The following is a 22007-nucleotide window of genomic DNA, read 5'->3' as shown; positions in this document are numbered from 1 at the left end:
TATTTTTAAACAGCTCAGTTGAGCCGGCGTGTTTATGGCTGTGTTTGTCACGTGGCATGCGAGACAGCGTGCTAAAAGAAAGGCAGATGCTTTTCAGTGCTGCAGATCCCAAGTTAAATGAGATAATGCCGTCAGGTAGCAGTTTAATTACATTAATTGAATGTCTAGGCTGCCACTGTTAAGGGTGGGTTGTGGTGTTCTTCATCTTTTTTCCTTCTTTTTTGCAAAGACAATAATGAAATAATATTTTATAAGCATTCCTATTAAATCTTTGACTTTCCCAATTTTATTTGAAGCTGCTGACAGCAAGATGGAATCAGATCAAAAATTGTTAATATGGAGTCAGAATAAGGGATGGGTTTTTTTTGACACTTCTAATTCTTTGAAGTTTAGACTTGGATGTGATTTTCAAGCTGTAGCTTATTGGGGTGTATCCAGCTACCTGCAGAGTATGCAGAGCAGGACTTCCCCATTTCCCCCTCCAGCTGCACTTCACTGCCCCCCCTTGCACAATTTTGTTCCCAGGGGGTCAGCAGATCCTCAGGAATACCTTTGGGGCAAAGTGGGATCTGCAGTGGGAAGGGGGAATCAGTGGAAATTGTCCTTTCTTCAATATTATTATTTTTTTAATAAAGGGGATGTTGATCCTGCAAGATAAACGGGGCCAGTTTAAGGAACTACGACATATAGATTTTGGCTTTCTCTCCCCCTCCTCATTTCTTTCTCGCAATTGTAGAAGCTGATTTCTTACTAAAGTTTACAGATGTTACTAGTTCTTTTATTTTTTTTTTACTTTTATTGGCCTGCCTGTTCAAATATACCTGTGGGACGGTGTGTGTGTGCTTTGCTTAGTGGTAGAACATCTGCTTTGTTTGTAGAAGATACAGTCCCCAGTGTCTCTAGTTAAAACAATCAGGGAGTCAATCTTTTGTCACCTGAGTCCCTGGAAAACCGCTGCCAGTCACAGTAGACTGTCCTTATCTTGACAGACCAGTGGTCTGAGTTAGAATAAGGAAGCTTCATGTGGTCATACAAGTCAGGTATCACATCAGTGTCTTAACTGATATCTTAATTGACAAAATGTGAATTGCTAACAGTTGGTTCCGAAACTGTGGTCTGAAGTGGGTTTGCAAACCATAAAAAGGTAAAAGGTAAAGGTTCCCTTGCTTGAAAGCCAGTTGAATCCGACTCTAGGGTTGCGGTGCTCATCTCCGTTTCAAAGCTGAAGAGCCAGCGCTGTCCGAAGACATTTCCGTGGTCATGTGGCCAGCATGGCTAAACACCAAGGCGCACGGAACGCTGTTACCTTCCCACTGAAGTGGTACCTATTTATCTATTTGCAATTTCTTGCTTTCAAACTGCTAGGTTGGCAGGAGCAGGAACTAGAGACAGGAGCTCACTCCGTCATACGGCACACTTGGGTCTCGAATAGGGTTGCCAAATGGGGCCGGGGAATCCCCCGCTTCGGAGGCCCGATTTCCGCCGCTGCGGAATCAGGCCCTGGGGGGAACTCCGCCCCCAAAGCTGCGTTACCAGAGGTGACGCAGCCACGTCGTTCACGTTGGGGGCGTGGCCCACATCGTCGGGGGGGAAACTATATGGTTTCCCCCCCGACGATGTGGGCCACGCCCCCAACGTGAGCACGCAGCACATCACTTCCAGCACGAACTCCCGGACCCCAGCGAGGCTCCCCCGCTCCGAGGGGTGAGTCGACTTGGCAACCCTAGTCTCGAACTGCTGAACTTCCACAGCCTGCAGTTCAGCGTCTTAACCACTTGAGCCACCGCAGCTCCTTACAAACCATAGTTTGCACTAATTATGTCTAAATTGGTAAACCCTACTTGTGCCCTGACATGACAACATAAGAAAAGTCAATGTTGGATCAGGCCAATGGCCCATCCAGTCCAACACTCTGTCACACAGTGGCCAAAAATACCAAGTGCCGTCAGGAGGTCCACTAGTGGCACCAGGACACTAGAAGCCCTCCCACTGTTGCCCCCCCCCCAAGTACCAAGAATACAGAGCATCACTTGCCCCAGACCGAGAGTTCCTATCTATACCTTGTGACTAATAGCCACTAATGGACCTGTGCTCCATATGTTTATCCAGCTCCACTGAGCTGAAGTAAAATGAAAGCATTCAAACAGCTCCAAACTATAGTTTACCAGTTTCTTTGAAACCTCAGGCCAGCTTTTGTATTCCCAACTATGGTGAATGCAAAACGGCCCAGGGACCCGTCCCCCTCAGTTTACAAAAAATTATTTTCCTGGTTGCCTGGAAAGAATTCTTGCTTCTACACAGGCAAGCAGCCAAGCAACTGTTTACTACTAGCCAGTGTTAGGAAGCTCCTCCACATGGTCAATTCTGATATGCTAAGGTCTGAATCTAGATCAGAAAACATTTGTGGGAGAAGGTTGTATGGTGATCCTGCACAAGCATCTAAGCTGAGAACAAGGCAGCATTTAAATTACATTAAAGATCTGTTAAATTTGATGAACTTTGTGTTTTTGGGGGAGGTTGTGGCTATGGGAGTTGATTTTGGGAGGGTGAAGCCTAATGGGAATGTGAAACACATGGAGTAGATAATAAGGTGTATTGGAAAGTTTGGATTGGTTCCAGAAGTGGCTTCATGGTCACAGAAGGAACTTCCCATAAGTGGAAGTTTTTCCATGTGTAGAAGATTCCTTCAGTGAGTGGAAGGGTATCTTTTAATTAAACTCGAAGCTCCACGCGACTGTGCTGACCTGAGCTAAGACTAACAAAACATTACGCATTTTTATGTGGAGCCCTGCCATGTAGGGTTCCCAGCCCCTGGGTCCCAGTGAGGGTCCTCCCGCTTTTCAGGGCTTTGAACTGCTGCCGGCCAGCTGGCTGGTGGGGGAAGCCCCACCCTAGAACAGGAACGTTGCAGGGCGACATTCCCAATGCGATGACATAACCCCAAAGTGAAGTAATCGTGTTGCTGATGTTGGGGGGGGGGGTTTGCCCATAGAGTTTAGCCCCAAAACTAGAGCATCACCCCAATGTTGGCGACGCAATGATGTCACTTCCGGGTGATGTCATCTCATCCCATACACAAAGTGCGGGGCAAAAGATCCCAGGAAGAACCCAGGAGCCCCCCCGTCAGATGCCAGGTAGGACCTGGCAACCCTACTGCCATGTAGACCCCTTTCTTGCCAGTGTGTAATGTTCTCATGTGTCGCAAGAGGCTGAATATTTTTATAGGGCTTTCATCTACCTGGGAAACCAGGCTGGGAGGTGGATATTCTGCCTGATAGCCTTTCTGTAGATGCTGTATTTAAGCCAAGCTGAGTCACTACTTGTGCCATCCTAAGCAGAGCCACACCCTAGGTCCATTGAAGTCAGTGGGCTTAGAAGGGTCTGTTTAGCCACTGTACAGCTCACTTGCTTTCATGGCAGTCCAACACCTCATCGTTTTTTGCAAGCAAGAGCAAGGAAATCAAGCTGGAACAGGGACTGATCTGTTCCCTCTTGCAAAACTACCAACGCACTGTGGTGAGTAAGAGTAAGCAGCATTAGTGGTGGCTCTTTCTCTGCCTGAAACATTGGCCAAGGGGAGGGCTTGAAGGTCAATGTGAAGGCACAGCTGGCTGCAGCTGCTGTGGGAACCGGCAGCCAGTATAGTCACTGTGAGACTTCTTTCCATGTGGTGTTTTGTTTAGAGGCAACTGTATAAACTGGGTGCTATGATAATTGGGGGCAAGCTTGTTTCTTAGGTGGCTGAGTAATCAAGGGTTCCCCCTAAAATGGCTTGGTCCTAGTCTTACCGCTTGTGTCCTTTTGTTGTGTCATTCTGAGAGAAGTCTACTAAAATGGAGGAATGGTCATAGCTCAGTGACAGAGCACATGCTTTGTACATATAAGATTCCAGGTTCAGTTCCTGTAGGCTTGCCATCTGTGCCTTGTTTCAAGGAACACTTACTTATTTAGCATTAGTAGAAATACTGGTGGAAAAGAAGAGATGCAGCATCGACTGCAAAACCAAACTTTAATTCAATACATTATAAGGGAGGTGTATTCTGTGTTGTGACACACAACAGTATCTTATCTTCTTGCAGTCTCACAATGTACTCCTTATTCAGAGCTCTTCAAGCAGCAGCCCTAGATCTCAGACACTGCCTGTTCAAAGGTTCCCTTGTAGCAACACTGGAAAAGACCTCTGTCTGATAGCTTGGAAAGATGCTGCTAGTCAGCAGATCCGTGTGAGATAGGTGAACCAATGATCTGACGGTATAAGGCAGGTTGATACATGCCGTGGGTCATTAAAAGAATGGCAGGGTTTCTGTCTAGTTGGATTCAGACTCTAGTGCCTGCAGCCATTTTGTTTTGCCTACATATTGGATTCTTTGGCCCCATGTTTGGGCTCTATTCCACCTCTCTGTTGGTGTATTGCTGAAGAGAAGCACCGGGAAGGACTTAAGGCTCGGAATGGAAAAGCCAGTTTTGTGCGGCATGGGCAGCGAGTAGCTGCTTGATCCCAGGGTCAACAAAAGTGCCAGTCTACACCCACTGCCTGGGTGAGGAGGCTGTTTGCACAGGCAAGGCGCAGCCTGAGGTTGAAAAACAACCACCTCTGTGCTGTGCTGATGGAAAGATAAGGGGGTGGAGAGGCTAGGAGTTGGCAGAAAGGACAGAAAACTTTTTGCATTTGTTAATGTAGGTGAAGTGTTTGTCCAGCTGACACTAACCCCTCAGGGCTTTGTACTTGGAATGATTTCCCAGGCTGACAATTGTTGGATTTCATTAGTGAATAAAACACACTGTTTTGGGTTGGTTTTATCATTGCATGAAAGGGGGTCTAAGACAGGGCTGTGGTGCTGTTGCAATTCTACAGAAGTGTCGAAAAACCATACATTACAGTATCCTCAGAATCTCTCTCTCTCTCTCTTATCCCTTATGAGTTTAGAAAGCATGGAGGTAATTGGTAGGGAAATTTTAAAACAGTGTATGTATGTAATACAGGCACTGGGTTCAGCACACCATAGGGCTCCTGCCCCTCCCTATGCAGAAATTTTTTTTAAATCTAATTTGCATAATTGTGTTCAAGTTGCAGAATGTGTATTAACGTTGCCTAAGTTTGTTCAAAAGCTTTTGCTTCCTTCTTATTCCTTTAGAGACCATTAAAGGACAGCCTGTTTCTACTATCTTTTTTGATCTGCTGGTTTTCATATCAGTGACACAGTCCCAAACGTCCTTCTTTTGGGGAAGCAACTGCAAACAAAAGGCCCTGTTAATGCATTTATTTCTGAGGCAGTATAGATTGCACAGCATTGGCCCCTGCCACACGGCAGGGGAAAAGCCTCTTAAGGCGCAGCTTTTAAAAGCCGCGCCAACGTTGAGGCGCCGCGGCGGGATCCCACGGATCCCCTGGCCACGGCGCCTTTTCTCCCCGGCGCGATCAAACGCTGGGGAGAAAACACGGCCCGAACGGGAGCCGGCCGAACTGCGCATGTCCGGGCATGCGCAGTTCGGATCCGGGCCGGGGTTGAGCCGGCGCAAGGAAGCGCCGGCAATCAAACGCCCCGGTTGCCGCGCCGCTTCCCTTTAAACCACCTAGATAGGTGGTTTAGTTTGCGGCGGCGTTTCCTGGGAATGGGACAGTTCGGCCACGGAAGCAAGACGCTTCCCAGATGTTTTGGTGTGATCGCGCCGGTTTGATCCAGCCCCGAACTGTCCCGCTCCCGGACCAAATCGCCGCGTGTGAACAGGACCATTCCATCTTCTCACAGCAAGGCATTGGTCTGAAATTGGCCTTGTATGAACACCTCTTAAATTGCCAGGTTAATTCTAAATCAAATTCCCCCTGACTTCCCCCCGCTACTTGGGGCAGTTTTAGAGAAACATCTCCTTGTGTGAAAATTGTGCTTGTAAAGTTTGGTGTAGTGGTTAAGCTTGTTGTAGTGGTTAAGTTTGGTGAGCCAGTTTGGTGTAGTGGTTAAGTGCGCGGACTCTAATCTGGGAGAACCGGGTTTGATTCCCCACTCTTCCACTTGCACCTGGCTGTATGACCTTGGGCAAGCCGTAGTTCTGATAAGAGCTGTTCTTGAAAAAGAGCAGTTTCTGTCAGAGCTCTCTCAGCCCCACCTACCTCACAGGGTGTGGGGAGGGGAAGAGAGAGGAGTTTGTAAGCCGCTCTGAGACCCCTTTGGGTAGTGAAGGGCAGGGTATAAATCCAATCTCTTTTTCTTCTAAAGTTAGAAAATCTCTGGGAAGAGAATTAGGGAAATTGAGTTGGGGCCAAAGCAGAGGAGACACTAGGAAATCTGGGGTTTCTAGAGCAGCTAATGGTAAGTGTAACCCCTGCAGCTGGAATTCAGACTAGGTTTGCAGCACCAAGGGTGGGAGGTATAACCTCAAACATCCTCTGGAGCTGCTGCTTGCCCTGTTGGGGGGAAACATAGAGGTTGCCTGTACATAACACTCTGGGCGTGTACAGTCATTTGGCTTTTCTGGGAAGAAGTTATTGCTCATATCAGTTTTATATTAGAATGTTCATTGATTTTTGATGAAGTGTGTGTACTTTTAAACTAGCTGCCCATCTCTTGGAGGCTAACCAGTGGTAAATGAAAATGGACCCGCTGTGCCCTTACTACAGCTAAAAGACTCATATTACAATAGGGGAAAGATAAATGCCCACCTCTGATAAATCAGTGGATTGAGGACCTTAGAACTTTACCAGTATTTGAATGAATGGCATATAGACGTCAATTGCATAGGGACTTATTTTTAGATATTTGGAAACCGTTTAAAAAGGTTTATGTATAGATCTGCCACCACTGTTATATTTTTGTCTTTATGTTTATCTTTTTTTAAAAAAAAAAAATAATCTAATTTGTTGATGGATTTTGGGTGTGCGCCCTCCCCCCCCGTTGTTCTTTTTTTTCTGGGTTTTTTCCCCCAAAGAAAGAAATTTAAAACAGCAACAAACCTAGCCCCCTGTGGGGCAAATAGCTACTGTGTCCCTGACCATCTGGGGTCAGGGAAATGACATGGCGGAGAAAAAAGGATAACCCCATTTTTCTCATGCCATGATTACAGCCTGAGTCGGGGTCTCCTGTGGCTTCTGTGGGAGAGTCATTCACCGATCTTCAAGCATCTAATCTAGTTCGGCCTTGAGGATTTGTGAGAGCAAGCAGGAAAGATACCTGATATGCATAACTTGGCTGTACATGGTGGAATCTGGGCTGAGATCCTTTCAAAAATGAACACATGGTGAAGCAATTTGTCTTGATTCCAGGTTTTTATTAGCATTGCTTCCGCACATACATATTGGTATCACCTTTTCTTTTCATTTTTCCTGATACTATTCCAGAACCTTTAAACAAGCAGAAATGCATTATTCGTTTTATTTAATACAATATTTGTCCCACTCTTCCTCCCAGTGATCTCAGGGTATTTATATGGTTCTTCTGTCCTCCATTTTATTCTCACAAAACCCCTGCAAGGTAGGTTAGTCTGAGAGTGAACAACTGGCCCAAGGTCACCCCATATATTTTATTGCAAGTGCTTAGGACTTACTGCTTCAAGTCCAGCACTCCAGCCACTACGCCACACTTGTACAGTATCAGGGCCATCCTAAGCAGAGTTACATCCTTGTAAGTCCATTGAAGTCAATAGGTTTAAAATGATATAACTCTGCTTAGACGGCACCGTAAGCACAGTTTCCCCAGCAGAAAAATGTCTCAATAGAGAAAGCTGCCTTTGTGAGAAACAGATTATGCAACCCTAACATATTCGCTAAGATTTTGTGTGTCATATTTTATTATTTTCATATATATCCATCAGAATGTGTGGCAGTTTTCAGGGCCACAACAAAAAGGGCAAGCCTTTGCCCTTATCAGCTTAGAGTTAACTGCTTGCAATATTATTTTCCTCTAGTGGCTGTCAGCTAGATTGCTGGCCAAGTGTTCCAAATTCCAGGTGAAGAAAAGAATTCAAAACTCAGACCTCAGCACAATAAAGGGGAGTAGTGAGCTCTTTTTGAAAATAGTATGCTGTCTCTGTCCTTTTCTTGCTTCTTGTGCGTCTGGAAGAGAGGTTCTGAAACAACTGGCCTTTCCTCAGTGTTAATAATTTTCTGTAGCAGTAGCAGTAGAAAAGAGTCCAGTAGCACAGACTAACACAGTTTGTGGTAGGGTATGAGCTTTACATCTTTGGACAGCGCTGGCTCTTCGGCTTGGAAACGGAGATGAGCACTGCAACCCTAGAGTATGTGTTAGACACATGGTGTCTACATTCAAAGGTTTGTGATAACCTATCCTGCCAGGTCTGTAATATATGGCAGTCACTGCATCATTCAAGTGAATAGGACCAAGAATTGCCACAATTACCCAACACTACCAGAAGGCAGCTGACACAAGGAAGAGCAACAGGAATTGTATAGTGCCCAAAGATATGCCAGATCCTGTTGGGGAGGGGGGAGGGGAGAGGGAGTGGAAGGGCCCTTTCCCCCTTATCAGAAAAGGATCCATTGCTGGGATTCTTGTGTTCTTTTACTGAAGACATGAGGTACGTAACTTTCTCTATCACCTGAGCCTTATCAGAAAATCTTCAACAAAGAATTAATGGACAGAAGGAGAAGGAGGTGAATCCAAAATTTTGGGAAGACCTGCAGGAGGAAGGAATATCAAGGGTTAGGGTTAGGGTTAGGGTTCTGGTAGTGTTGGGGTAATTGTGGCAATTCTTGGTCCCATTCACTTGAATGATGCAGTGACTGCCATATATTACAGACCTGGCAGGATAGGTTATCACAAACCTTTGAATGTAGACACCATGTGTCTAACACATACTCAGGGAAATGCTTAAAAAGCTTCCTCATAGCCAAGCTATTATTAAGCTCTTTTCAGGAGCTGGGAACTTGCAGGAAAGGTTGGGATTTTAGTTGAGGAAATGATGCAATGAGAAACCCCCCCCCTTTTCCTACCTCTACCCTCACAATTCAAATTGGGGCCCTTGTGGTAGTTTGATTATAGATTCCCCCACCCCAATCTCTTGTTGATGTATTTCTTTGAGTGTTGTTCATCTGAATAATCACAGTAGGGTTGCCAAATAATTCTTCGCCGGGAGCAGGGGGCTCCTGGCCGGCGTTGGGTGAGTGCACGCGTGCACATCACCCCGAAGTGACGTATGCACGCTGGGAACGCTGGGGTTTTCCCTTGTATGGCCGTGGCCCCGCCCCCAGCGTGCCCGGCGTGCCCACGTCACTTCCTAGTGATGCGCTCGCCGGGGGCGGGGTTCCCCCCGGAGCCCGATTCCACCGTGGCGGAAATCGGACCTCCAAAGCGGGGGTTTCCCCGCCCCCCAGCCCGATTTGGCAGCCCTAAATCACAGTGTAATATGTTTTTGATTCACTCCTGGAGCAAAGTTCCAGATTTTAAAAATCTCATTGTTTATGTGGGTGCTAACAACAACAACAACAATAAGCAATTATATAGAGCATCAGGGCATTCCTAGTACTTCACTGGGGTTACTGTGTGCTATAAAATTATATAACCTATGGGTGAAGAAAATAATGGGGAGGGACTTACAACCATTTCACAAAGTTCCTGCTTAGGTTTGCCTCCCACTCTATGTTCAGAAGGCTTCAAGTGTCAGAGTGAAAAATGTTTCTCTCACTCTCAGGGCCAAACTAGACATGATATATATATTTTAAAAGAGCTGGGTTTGGGTTACCAAGGCCTGACTCTGCCTCCAGATAGCAGTTGCATGGAATGTCAGTTTAAAAATAAAGGAGAGCTCAACTGTGGTCAGAATGCCATTGTGGGAGGATGAGGAGCTATTGCCTCCTGCCATTTTTCTGCACTGAAAAGATGCGGGGGGGGGGGTATTTCTGTGCTCTTCCCTTCCATAGGCCTGGACCCAACTCTAAAAAAAAAAAAAATCACATCTAATTTGGCCCTAGCATTCCATTTTAGGTTTCTGCTTATGGCATCTCAGTTGTATATTTGAGAATGAAATATTTGATGTGACCCATGGGCACAGGAGTTCTGCTAGGGTTAAACCTGGGATTTTGTTTTATTTCGATGCGTATCAGAATGGCAGGTCCAAGGAAACTGCTTGCCCAGTTGTCAAATCAGGACGAGGGTAATTATGCAGAACTGCACAACCCCCCTCATTCCCCTCACGCTGTGTGTGGTGAGGGAATCGCCGTGGTGACTACTAGTTGAGGCCTGAGGTTGCAGTGGTAGCCACAGCATATCTTTGTGGCCTGAAGGTACATCTCATAGTGGATCTCTCCTGTGTGAAGTCTGTTTACTCAGGCTGTGTGCCAGTACCAGCATATAAACATATGGGTCTTGTCAGCCCTTGGAACTGGCCCAGCTCTCAGCCATTGTTGCAGAGGAACAGCTGAAAAATTGTGAAGCCACATTCTGAATTGCTGATCTTCTCCCAGCAGGCCTGAAAAATAATGGCTTGGTGTCATGCCTGCCCCAGTTTGGAGTCCTTATTACACCCTTGCTAAATTGCTGCAGGTTATTCTTCATTGGCGATGGGGGTAGGGGTAATATTGTGCTGTGGATGGAGAATTCCCTTAAACTTAAAAGCACAAAATACCTGCTGTTCTCCACACCAGAAATCTGCTATGATTTATACAGTGCCATACCACATGGCACTTTACAGAGCAGCAAAGACATGATGTTCCTGCCCCAAAGAGCTTGCAATATCAGTTTCAACAATGGGAAAGGTAAGAGGCAGATGTGGGAGGCAAGGAAGCAGCAAGGATAACAAGGGAAGAGTGTGACCAAATGTATTTAGGCATGTAGGAGAATGAGATAACAGAATACGCTGCATAGACTGCAAGTGGTAGATTCCAGCTTTGACTGTTCCTCGGCAAACAAAACTTAGTGGAAGCAGAAGACTTAGTGGGACGCAGGGAGAAAGCTCCCTATCATGTTTCTGTGCTTATTGTGCTGGTTTTCTGCGTTTGGGGACTTCTTAATACAGGGGAGCGTTTCAAGATGTGATCCTCCCCTTGCAGTCTAAAGTGGTGCAATCCTTTCTCTGCCACCTCATCTTTCTGCATGTGTGAACCAGATGTCGGCCTCATGGAGATGAGCAGGGCTCTAGTCGGGGGGGAGCTCTCAGGTACGGAGCTCCGGAAGAGAACCTCTAGGGGGCGGGGCTGTCACGTGGTGAAGCCCCGCCCCCTTCTTTACCCCGCCCTCTGCTTCGATCCTCATTCCGTTTGGGAATGAGGATGAAGCAGGAGGGTAAGTAGCCGGGCCTTCTGACACACTTCCGGTGATGTCAGGGGGTGTGGCCTTCTGTCACTTCCGGTGATGTCAGGAGGCGTGGCATATGCAAATAAGTTATGCTAATGAGTTATGCTAATGAGCTCCGGCAGCTCTTTTTCTACAACAAGACCCCTGGAGATGAGGACTAAGGGATTAAGCCAGTGGCTTCATGGAAAAAGTAGGTTTTGAGGAGGGACTTAAAAGGAAGGGAGGTAGCATGAGATAATTGTTCTAGGAGGGCATTTCAGGCATAAAAAAGCTAGAAGGGATAATGGTTGGAATGCAGCTTGTTTCCTGAAGTCTTTGAGATGTTGCCTTGATGCCCCATTCTTTAGTATGGTGTGTACAAATGTGTAATATATTGGATATATAAAAATGCCTGGGGCCTTGCTTACATGGCTGACTGATTTATATCAAAGTTATAATACTTCCACAACAGGTAGAAAAGTGAAATGTGATGCCCTGATTCCTAGAAATAAAGCTGTTTTATGCCTCTCGCCTGAAATGCAAGATGTAAAGTTTACCTCATAAAAGTGGTTAGCGCTCTACCAGGCTTCAAGCCAAGCCATACAAGGTATGGGATCTCCCCTTTCTGCATGCTTCAGCAATGAGATTGGAAGAAGGGGCAGGCAGGGCTGTGGAATACAGTCTGAATGGGGTTACCCTATAAAAAGTAAATAAAACATTGTACAGTAGATAAGCATATCTAACTGCAAAATGTTGTAGGGTCTCTCAATTTTGTGCCTTAGAGAAGTTATCACATAGCTAAAAATATTAAGTGCTTATCCGCTCTTTACTAAATCCAAATTAGGATTTACCCCCTGCCTTCCCCTGGCATACTAAAAAATAAAAAAAACCCAACAAAACCCAGTCTCCTGTATCACTCCCCTTTACTTTAAAATATTTCAACCCAGTCCAATATCAGCCATCTAGAATTTTGGCTACCGAGGACTATTTTTATACAAGAATATAAAACAGACTTAGAATGAAAGTTTCAGGCATAAACTTAAATTATAGCTGTCACTTCCAGGCGATTGCCCTCATACAAAATGCTTATAAGGATTCCAACTCGCTTGGGAAGGATTCCAGCTAGTTGGACCAAAGAGTATCACACACCTGCCAGTGCTAGATTCATGCATCAGTGAGATGGAATGGCCCCAGTGTGCCTCAGGAATGTGGGTAGCATATTGTGCTTCTGAAGGATGGGTTTTAAGGGCTGAGTTTAACAGAATATTTAGCGGAATGTTGGTGTCAGTATCCACATACCCAGTTTCAGTTAATTTAAACCCAGGGTTTGCAAATGTTTCCTTAGCGAAGGCATCCTCGATCAGTAAAAGGATCTTTTTCAGCTTCATGTCTAAATGTTTTCAGATAGTTTTCCTGCTCCTGTACAGATTCTGTGGCCATGGGTATCAGCCACAGTACAAGTAAACACCTCTTGGCCCCAGACTCTGTGACAGTACTACAGAGTCATGCTATAGTTACTTAAGTTTAACCAGTGACTTACATTGTGATACTGCTGCCTTCCTTCATTGCACTCCTTCACATTAGATAGCTGCATCTGAACCTGAGACCTAGTATTTTGGCATTTCTTTAAACTTCTGGAAAGTTAGAATACTCATGAGCATTCCATAGCACCTCAGCAGCCAAACCTCTCTCAAGGGAGTATTAATTTCATTATCAAGAAGCCACCAGAGCGCTTATCAACCGATAGCTATGGAGATTTCAAAGATTGTAGCCTGCAATAATGACAGAGATACCCCCTCCCCCCCACTTTCTGATAGGAGGGGGCAAATTCACTACTTTTGTGCAAATCAACATGTGTGATTTGATACCTCATACCCGCCCTTATAACATTAGTCAGTGCCCTAGTGGATTTCAAAACTGCTCTTGATATCATAAGTAGAGATACAGGTCAGTGCCTTCCTAAGTATGATTTTGTGTGCATATTTAACCAGATTTTGTCAAGGACTTTTCAGTCTCCACCCCCCTCCCATCCTTAATCTCTGGATACACAACCATATTTCTTGTCGATTAACAAGACACTGTGTCCCTGAGAACCACAGGAGGGTAGGGAAGTAGCTTCATTTGCTTGGTATGAGGCCCTTCTTAATTCCCAGTCCCTCTGCACAACTGATTGCAGGGGCAATCATCTTTATTTTATAAATCCTCGAAGTTAAGATGCTTCCTGCCGAAGTGAAACACAAGTTAAATTAAATATGAATTCTGATTGCAAAAGCAGTTCATCTGCAGCATTTATCCAAGAGTGCCAGTAAATAGAAGGATTGAAAATAGAACCTTTAGCTTGATCTATGGATAGTTCCACCTCTGCCCCCTTCAACAGAAAACAAGAACACCCTCCCCCGCAACCCTACCTAGTGGTTGCCTCACTTGGACTTGATGTTAATTAATAGTAAGGTCTGTTCTGCAAAATGTACTTGTACAGTCTTTTAGCTCATCCATCATTACAGCAACCTTGGGAGGGTGGTTGCTCAGCAGTGTTTTTCAAGCTTTCCACCTTCAGGGAACTTTTGCTCATTGATCACGTCTGCAGAGGAACTGTAGAGCATTGTAAAACATCTAAGGGTGTTCTCTATGGTGCAAATTTGGCTCATGCAGGACCCTGTTTGGGATTCTTGGGCCTTACCACTACCACTACCACTACCACACAAGGGTAACCTATAGCATATCCAACATTTTACTATATGGCTGCACACCACAGGGGAATTCAGATGGATAGTGCTAGTCGAGCTGCCTATTGGAGGCCCCTTATCCACCATTACTGATCCTCTTATTAAGTAACCCCCATAGAACCATCACAATTCCCGGGAACATTTATGGAATTTTTGAGATAAAATGAAGCTGAGAATTAGTGAACAGTTTTCCAAAGCCACCCTAGGGCAGAGGTGAGATCTGAACTTGGAATCCAGGTGCACCTTCTAGTCAAGTGGTCTGGATTTCAAGACTTGAGGCTGCAATCCAGGGAACTATTTAGGTGCATCCAAAGGCTGAGAAAAAGAAATTACTCTTAATTTATACAGTTTATACATCTAACAGAATCAACTGGTGAAGCTTTCCCCAGTCTGTTCTATTTCAGATTGGTGGTCCAAGAGAGGGCAGTTTCTACTGGCATGCTCCTCTACAGACAAAGACAAGAATACTATTTGTATATAGCAAATGGCTTATCGAGGACAAAGATAAACTGACTGCTCCCCCATGACATGCTGTTTTTTTTCCTTTTAATGCACAAGGAATATGGGGTAGCATTCAAAGGGGTAACCCTCCCCTGCATGCTGAAAGAAGTGATGTAATCCAGGAAAAGCTTTACCACAATTCTGGTGAGTGAACAAACTGTCCCTTAAGAGTTTGACTAGTGTATTGTTGCATGAGCCTTATGGGATGTTGTCTATGAACGATGTGTGAGTTAAGTGAAGTGTGTGCTAACTTCCCATGCCTTCCTCCCAAGAGCTGGTCTTCTAGATGTGTAGTTCTCAATGTATTTGCCTGCTGCGACCAGTAACTTCAAAGTAGTGCACAACACGGCCCTGTAACATGCTGTCCATGTTGAAATCCAGGAGGATTTCATGTTAGCACTTCCTTTGTCATCAACGCTAATAAAAATGGATTGAAAAACTTCCCTGGTCAATGCTTCTTTTGACTGCTCTTTCTCCTCTCCTTTATGGAAATAGAACCTTACAAGACAAGCCTTCTCCCTCCTTCCCCCCCCCCAGCACCGGTGGCGAGGCCTGAACTCGGCCCACCAAGCTTTCTCCCTCCCAACTCCCCTCGCTGCGGTGAGGCCTGGCTGGCCCGCCGAACTTTCTCCCTCCCTTCCCGCAGCAGCAGCGTGGCCTGGCTGGCCCGCCAAGCTTTCTCCCACTCCCCCTTCCCCCCAGCACCAGCGGTAGCGAGGCCTGAGCTCAGCCAGCCAAGCTTTCTCTCCCCCCCCCCTCGACGGCGAGGGCTGAGCGGCTTACAGCCATCGGCTGGCCAAGCCTTCTCCCACCCCCTCTCCCTCCCTGGCGGTGGCAGCAGCGGTGGCGAAGCCATTCTCAGAACGTTCCCTAGTCCTGCGCAGGGAACACTCTTTTACTTTTGGGGGGATTTAAATATTCTCTGCATATTTTTTCCAAGTTTTCAGATTTTTCTACACTTCAGGGTATTGCCCCAAATGTGTAGGAAAATCTCCCTGCCCCCCCCCCCAGTACCCCCGATGTGTGGATTTAGATATCTGCACGGAGGGGGCATGTTGGGAATTAGATATATAGATGGAAGTTGCCAGCATACACCTGTAGAGGGTTCATACCTGGGGTACTAGAAAAGAGCAAGAGGCCAGTAGCACCTTAAGACTAACACAATTTGTGGTAGGGTATGAGCTTTCATGAGTCAGTGCTCACTTCTTCAGATACAGCTAGAATGTGAGTCCATCTGTCCTATATATTGGAAAGTGGAGTGTCAATTGGCATCTGAAATCACTCCACTTTCCAATATATAGGACAGATGGACTCACATTCTAGCTGTATCTGAAGAAGTGAGCAGTGATTCATGAAAGCTCACACCCTACCACAAATTTTGTTAGTCTTTAAGGTACCACTGGACTCTTTTTTCTACTGCTACAGACAAACACAGCTCTCTCCATAGAACATACTTGAGGTGTTTCCCATAATGTTTGAGAAGTATGCTCACCTCTGTTTAGATGCTTGTACATGTTAAAACTGAGGGCCAGTTGCAGACCCTCCTACCCTGATGTATTTTCATTATGTATATGCGGTCAATTTCAACAGTTTTCTTAGTTAGAGAGGAGATAATAGGTTGACCTTCACAGTCATGGCCTCCCCTGAATGGGCAACTGCTGTTCCTCCTTTTGGTACAGAAAGTATAAGGGCTGTCTGTGAACATTAGGGACTCTGCCTCAGGTCCGGAGCCACTCCTTTAGGTAATTCGCTTGTCTCATATTTTGGTAGCAAAATAAATGGGATAATTTTGTGTTACAGATAGATCAGGAGCTGTTGTGAGGCCTGCCTTAGAATTCCCACCCACAAGAGTTTAGATGGGCCACTTCAGTATATACTTTTGGCAAGTTTTCAATATTTAATTTGTAAAGACATATGCCAGAGTCTTACGTGTTGTGATTCTATTGTTTTATTTGATGGCTTTATTATTGATTACATGTTAATCATGCCCTTCCTCCAAGGAGCCCAGGTTTGCAAACATGGCTCACCTCCTCCTCTCTTTTATCATAACAACAACTCTTTGAGGTAGGTTAAGTTGATTTGCTCCCTCATGGATCACTGCCTTGTCGTGGTGAGGGGGCTTGCGTGGTTCGATGAGGCTGTGGGCTATGCCATGGAGGGCCACCCAAGACGAACAGGCCACAGCAGAGAACTCAGACCAAGTGTGATCCACTGGAGAAGGAAATGGCAACCCACTCCAGTATTTTTGCCATGAAAACCCCATGGACAGTATCAAAAGGCTAAAAGATATGACGCCGGAAGATGAGCCCCTCAGGTCAGAAGGTGTCCAATATGCTACTGGGGAAAAGCAGAGGGCAAGTACAAGTAACCCCAGAAAGAGTGACGCGGCTGGGCCAAAGCCGAAAGGACGCTCAGTTGTGGATGTGTCTGATGGTGAAAGGAAAGTCCAATGCTGCAGAGAACAATACTGCATAGGAACCTGGAATGTAAGATCTATGAATCAAGGTAAGCTTGATGTGGTCAAAAATGAGATGGCAAGATATCTTAGGAATCAGTGAACTAAAGTGTACAGGAATGGGCGAATTTAACTCAGAAGACCATTATATCTACTACTGTGGCCAGGAATCCCGTAGAAAAAATGGTGTGGCCTTTATAGTCCACAAGAGAGTGCCAAAGTCAGTACTGGGATACAATCTCAAAAATGACAGCATTATTTCGGTCCGATTCCAAGGCAAACCATTCAACATCACAGTAATCCAAGTCTATGCCCCAACCACTGATGCAAAAGAGGCTGAAGTTTACCGGTTCTATGAAGACCTACAACACCTCCTAGAACTAACACCAAAAAATGATGTCCTCATCATCATAGGGGACTGGAATGCTAAAGTAGGAAGTCAAAAGGTAACTGGAATAACAGACAAGTTTGGCCTTGGAAAGCAAAATGAAGCAGGGCAAAGGTTAACAGAGTTTTGTCAAGAGAACACACTGGTCATAGCGAACACCCTTTTCCAACAACCTAAGAGACGACTCTACACATGGACATCACCAGATGGGCAACACCGAAATCAGATTGACTATATAATTTGCAGTCAAAGATGGAGAAGCTCTATCCAGTCAGTAAAAACAAGACCTGGAGCTGACTGTGGCTCAGATCATAAGCTGCTCATTGCAAAATTCAGACTTAAACTGAAGAAAATCGGGAAAACCACTAGGCCATTCAGTTTTGACCTAGATCACATCCCTGATGAATATACAGTAGAGGTGAAGAATAGATTCAAGGGTCTAGATTTGATAGATAGAGTGCCTGAAGAACTATGGACGGAGATTCGTGACATTGTACAGGAGGCAGGAATCAGCACCATCCCAAAGAAAAAGAAATTCAAGAAAGCAAAGTGGCTGTCTGATGAGGCTTTACAAATAGCAGAGGAAAGAAGGAAAGCGAAAGGCAGAGGCGAAAAGGAAAGATTTACCCAACTGAATGCAGATTTCCAGAGAACAGCAAGGAGAGATAAGGAGGCCTTCCTGAATGAACAATGCAGAGTAATAGGACGGCAGAAGACAGGAAGGCCTGGCGTGATCTGGTCCATGGGGTCACGAAGAGTTGGACTCGACTGTGCGACTAAACAACAAAAAAGTTGATTTGACTTGGTACGGGAGCTCCTGGCTGAGTAGGGATTGGATCCTGCGTATCCCTATCTCTAACCAGTACACCACTCTGGCGTTAGAAAATAGTACATCACTTTAAATGCCATGTGGCTGAAAAGGCTTCTAAGAAGTTTTTAAATCAAATAAACAGTTTATCATGCCGTCTGCTGCCAGGGGTCACATCAGGAGGAAGGAGTGGGGCTGCCTACTTTGCATCTTGGAATCCATCACTTCTGAGGTCTTCCTTGTTTTCTCCAGTCAAATAATCAATCTGGTTTTTAAAAAGACAACATTTTTCATTACTGATGTGGACAGAAGTCTTAAGACATCCTGTTGCACCTTTTTCTTTTCTCTTTTTGAATGTGTTTTCAGCTGAATTTGTTATTCAATATTTTTTTTTCCTGTTCCTTGAGTGTTCAAGATGGTGTTCCAAATCTTAGAAACTGCAGTTCTGTCCAAACATCATAGCCATAATCTATATTTGGGGGGGACGACATGTTTTTTTCTTCCCCTCTTTCGTTTTTTCTTAGGCATCAAGTGCTTCCTTCACTTCCTGGTTCTTAGTACCCAGTTTGCTGTGACATCAAAATTGGGTAAACTAAGGTTGCCAAATGGGAATCTCAAACCCACTTCAAAACTGATACCTCAACTGTGAAACCATCTTTGGAACAAAACATTTCCACAGTCTGAGCTATGTAAACCACAGTCTGAGCTTCAGCCGTGTTTGGAAAGCTTGAGAAAATAAAAATGTTTTGACCTGTCATTACAATCTGTGTAGGATTTAGTGTGGCAGGTGCCTCTGGGGAGATCATTCTACAGTTCAATTCACTGTCTCTGAAGGTTACCACCGCTCTGATCTTCAGCAGATTTAACTCCTTGAAAAGAAGATGCCCAGAGCAAGGTTTCATTTGCCACACTGAGAGCCTGGGGAGGCGGGGAGGCACTCTCCCAGATCCACTGGGCCCAGGCTCCTCTACAGTCACATAACATTGGCCACATGCACATCCATACTTTGATGACTCCAGCTTGCCAAACGTAGGCTGGCATGTATGTACCAAACACTATGAACAATGTTCTAGATCTCACTGATGAAACACTGGGAGATTTGTAGCTGGATTTCCTGAATGATTTTTATTAATAAATTACAGGTCTGGGGATTTAGATTAAGACCGTGTGTATGTGTGTGTGTGTTGGGGTTAACCCCACTCCATTTTTCCAACCTCAAACAGACCTACAGAATTATTGGTTGCCTTATTGGTTGCCTCCAGGGGAGCAAGTAGTAGCTCCAGGGGGCCACATACAGTTGGGAGAATGGCACAGCATAAGCTAGAACCCTTCAGTTCAAGAATCCTCCCCTTGATAGCTAGTGATCTGTGCGCTAGGAATTTTTTGTATGGAGGAGGATTTGATAATTGAAAGTCTCTGAAGCTACAACCTCAGTATTGGAAGTGTTGTGGGAGATCTACAGTCACCTCTCCTGATATCTTTAATTTTATTGAAGACTAGTGGCATTGGTCCCTGAACTAAATTAGGGCAACAGTGCTGGGGGAAGACTCTTAACTGCAGCCCTGTTTCCCTGATCTAAATAGTACCCCTCCTCCACTGAATTGACTTTTGCTGTACTGAGGGGGGAAAGCCAGATATTAACCCAGTGGGGCTAATAGCGGGTACTCTAGGGGAAGATTTAGACAGAAAATGGCATGGTGGAAAGAATTAAACACCCTCTCCCTGGTGCCAATTCCACCTTAGCAGCTGCTTTTGAGTGAGAATTATCATGGCCAGATATCAGGATCACACATCTTCTTTGTCTTCTCTGTTTGTCCAGAGATCCAGATTTTATTACTTCAGGAGAACTAGGCCCAATGTTTCATAGTACCTCCTATTACCTCAGTCCCAGTGTTTTCCTTTGAGTCATTTACCCATTCATCAGCCAGTCATCAAGAGTACAGTAATCGAGTGATATACATTCACATGTGCACTGGCCTGTGGTAAGCTCGTAAACATTGTCTTTGAGAACTAAAAACTTGTCTCGGTAAAGATCCCAGAGTCCAGTAACTTTCTCTTCTAAGGAACTGACATTTTTATGATCCTTCTGCAATGCCCTCCTGCCCCTTTCAGGTACATAATATGAAACTTTTTGGGAAGTTGCTTGGGCACACTTCTGCAAATTCAGCATTTGTTAAAAAAAGTTACTACTGTCAACCGATCAAAGAATTTCTAATCACTTGCCTTTTAACTGTTTAATCAATTAATTAATTGGGCCTTTTTGAGCCGTGTCCAATAAATTACAATTGAATTCATTGTTGAAAGGAAATTTCAGCTCCCTTACTATTTTGAAGTGCATTGGAACCTCAACAACTGGGTTCTCAACTTGTAGTCATCCCATAAACCCAGAGTTTAAAATTATGGGAGTGGATGGGGAAGCAGCAAGAGGTTAAAAAGTAATGTGAAATGAAATATGTCAAGAAAGTTGCATAGAGAGAGGCTTTTTTTAACTTTAGGGAGGCCAGTTAGTATCTTTCACAGGTTTGGTTGGCTGTAGGGCTCTCAGTTCCCTAGCTTGAAAGGATTCAGATCACACCTTTTAATTGAATTTGCTTTGTTGGTAAATGGTAGATAGTTGCTGCATTTGCTTCTATTTTGAGTGTTCATGCAGAGCATTGGGTTGGATCCAGCCAGCTATCCCACTCAGTCTCACCCAGTTTCCTTCCACACTACAGCCCCATCTCACATGGCTTTTGTCCAGGCAAGCCCTATGATCCCCATCTTTTTTTGGTGGTCAAAGGGGATCCCTCCTTCTTCTTTCATCAGCAGAAATGCTGGTTGGATCCAATCCATTAACTCAATGTTAAATAGTAGCAGGGGTCTTTTCATAGAAAAAGAACTGCAGGAGCTCATTAGCATATGGTATGCTAATGAGCTACTAGGCTATTAGCATATGCCACGACTCCTGACATCACCGGAAGTGATGTCAGAAGGAGAAGTAAAGGGGGGGGTGTTTTTAAAGGCCTCCCCTTCCCTTTCCCAGCTGGCCTGCGGGGGGGGGGAGCGAAGAGAGAAGGGGTTTAAAGTTTAAACCCCTTCTCACTAGAGTTGGGCCACAGAAGGAGGAAAGAGGGAAGGAAAGAGAGAGAGAGGAGAGAGAAGGAAAGAAGCCGGAAAGAGGGAAAGAAAGAGAAGGAAAGAAGGAAGAAAAGAAGGAAGGAAAGAGGGGATTAAAAGAGAGAAGGAAAGAAGGAGGGAAAGAAAGAGAGAGAAGGGAAGAAGGAGGGAAAGGAGGAAGAAAGAGAAGAGAAGAAGGTGGGAAAGAAAGAAAGCCCTGACTGCCACATATCTGTGGCAGTAATGGGGTGACTGCTGGCACCTTTTCCTATCATTTTTTGCCTTGTGGTATTCTTCATGTGGTGTGATCTGTCTTTTTTGTGGTGTGGCATGATTGTGTTATTGAGTTTGTTTCTTTTGAAGGGAATGTGATATGTTGTGAGTGAGGACATATTTCACCTCAGAATACAGCAGATCCCATATGCAACTGACAGTTCCAACTATCTCGCGGGGGGGAGGGAGTTTGAGGTGCAGAATGGAGTGAAGAGTGGCCTAGGAGGGAAGAGTGGCCTAGGCTGCAGTGGGTGGGAGAGAACTCAGGCAACATAGGCAGTGGATAGAGACACCTTGTGATTGACACATCACGGAGCCAACTGATTTTGGAGTGCATAGAACGTTGTGGGACCACTACTCAGTTATATATAAGGAGAGATGCTTTTCTTGTTAATACTCTAAGCAGATTATAGGACTCTGACTGAACAACATAAAATGCATCATTATGACGGCATATAAAATTGTACTGTTTGGTGTATTTATGAAATTTAAAAGCAGAAAAACTTTCATTTTCTACAAACAAAATTGGGAATATACC

General features: G+C 45.0%; 1 protein-coding gene across 3 annotated transcripts in view; it reads left to right on the top strand.

The window, feature by feature from the left end:
- The window catches only part of BCL11A (B-cell CLL/lymphoma 11A), a 210780-nt gene that overhangs the window by 114035 nt on the left and 74738 nt on the right, over positions 1 to 22007 (top strand). For 2 of the 3 annotated variants that reach the window (XM_015425497.1, XM_015425495.1), the window contains exon 3: positions 14507 to 14593. The exons of the other annotated variant lie outside the window; for it this stretch is intronic. In XM_015425497.1, the coding sequence (XP_015280983.1) occupies positions 14507 to 14593 (87 nt within the window). The remainder of the gene's footprint in view (positions 1 to 14506; positions 14594 to 22007) is intronic. 3 annotated transcript variants of the gene reach the window in all.

The sequence above is a fragment of the Gekko japonicus genome, unplaced genomic scaffold, assembly GCF_001447785.1.
Source record: "Gekko japonicus isolate JY-2015 unplaced genomic scaffold, Gekko_japonicus_V1.1 scaffold480, whole genome shotgun sequence".
Taxonomy (NCBI): Eukaryota; Metazoa; Chordata; class Lepidosauria; order Squamata; family Gekkonidae; genus Gekko; species Gekko japonicus.
Note: the sequence above shows the minus strand (reverse complement) of the source record. Positions and strands in the feature narration are given on the sequence as shown.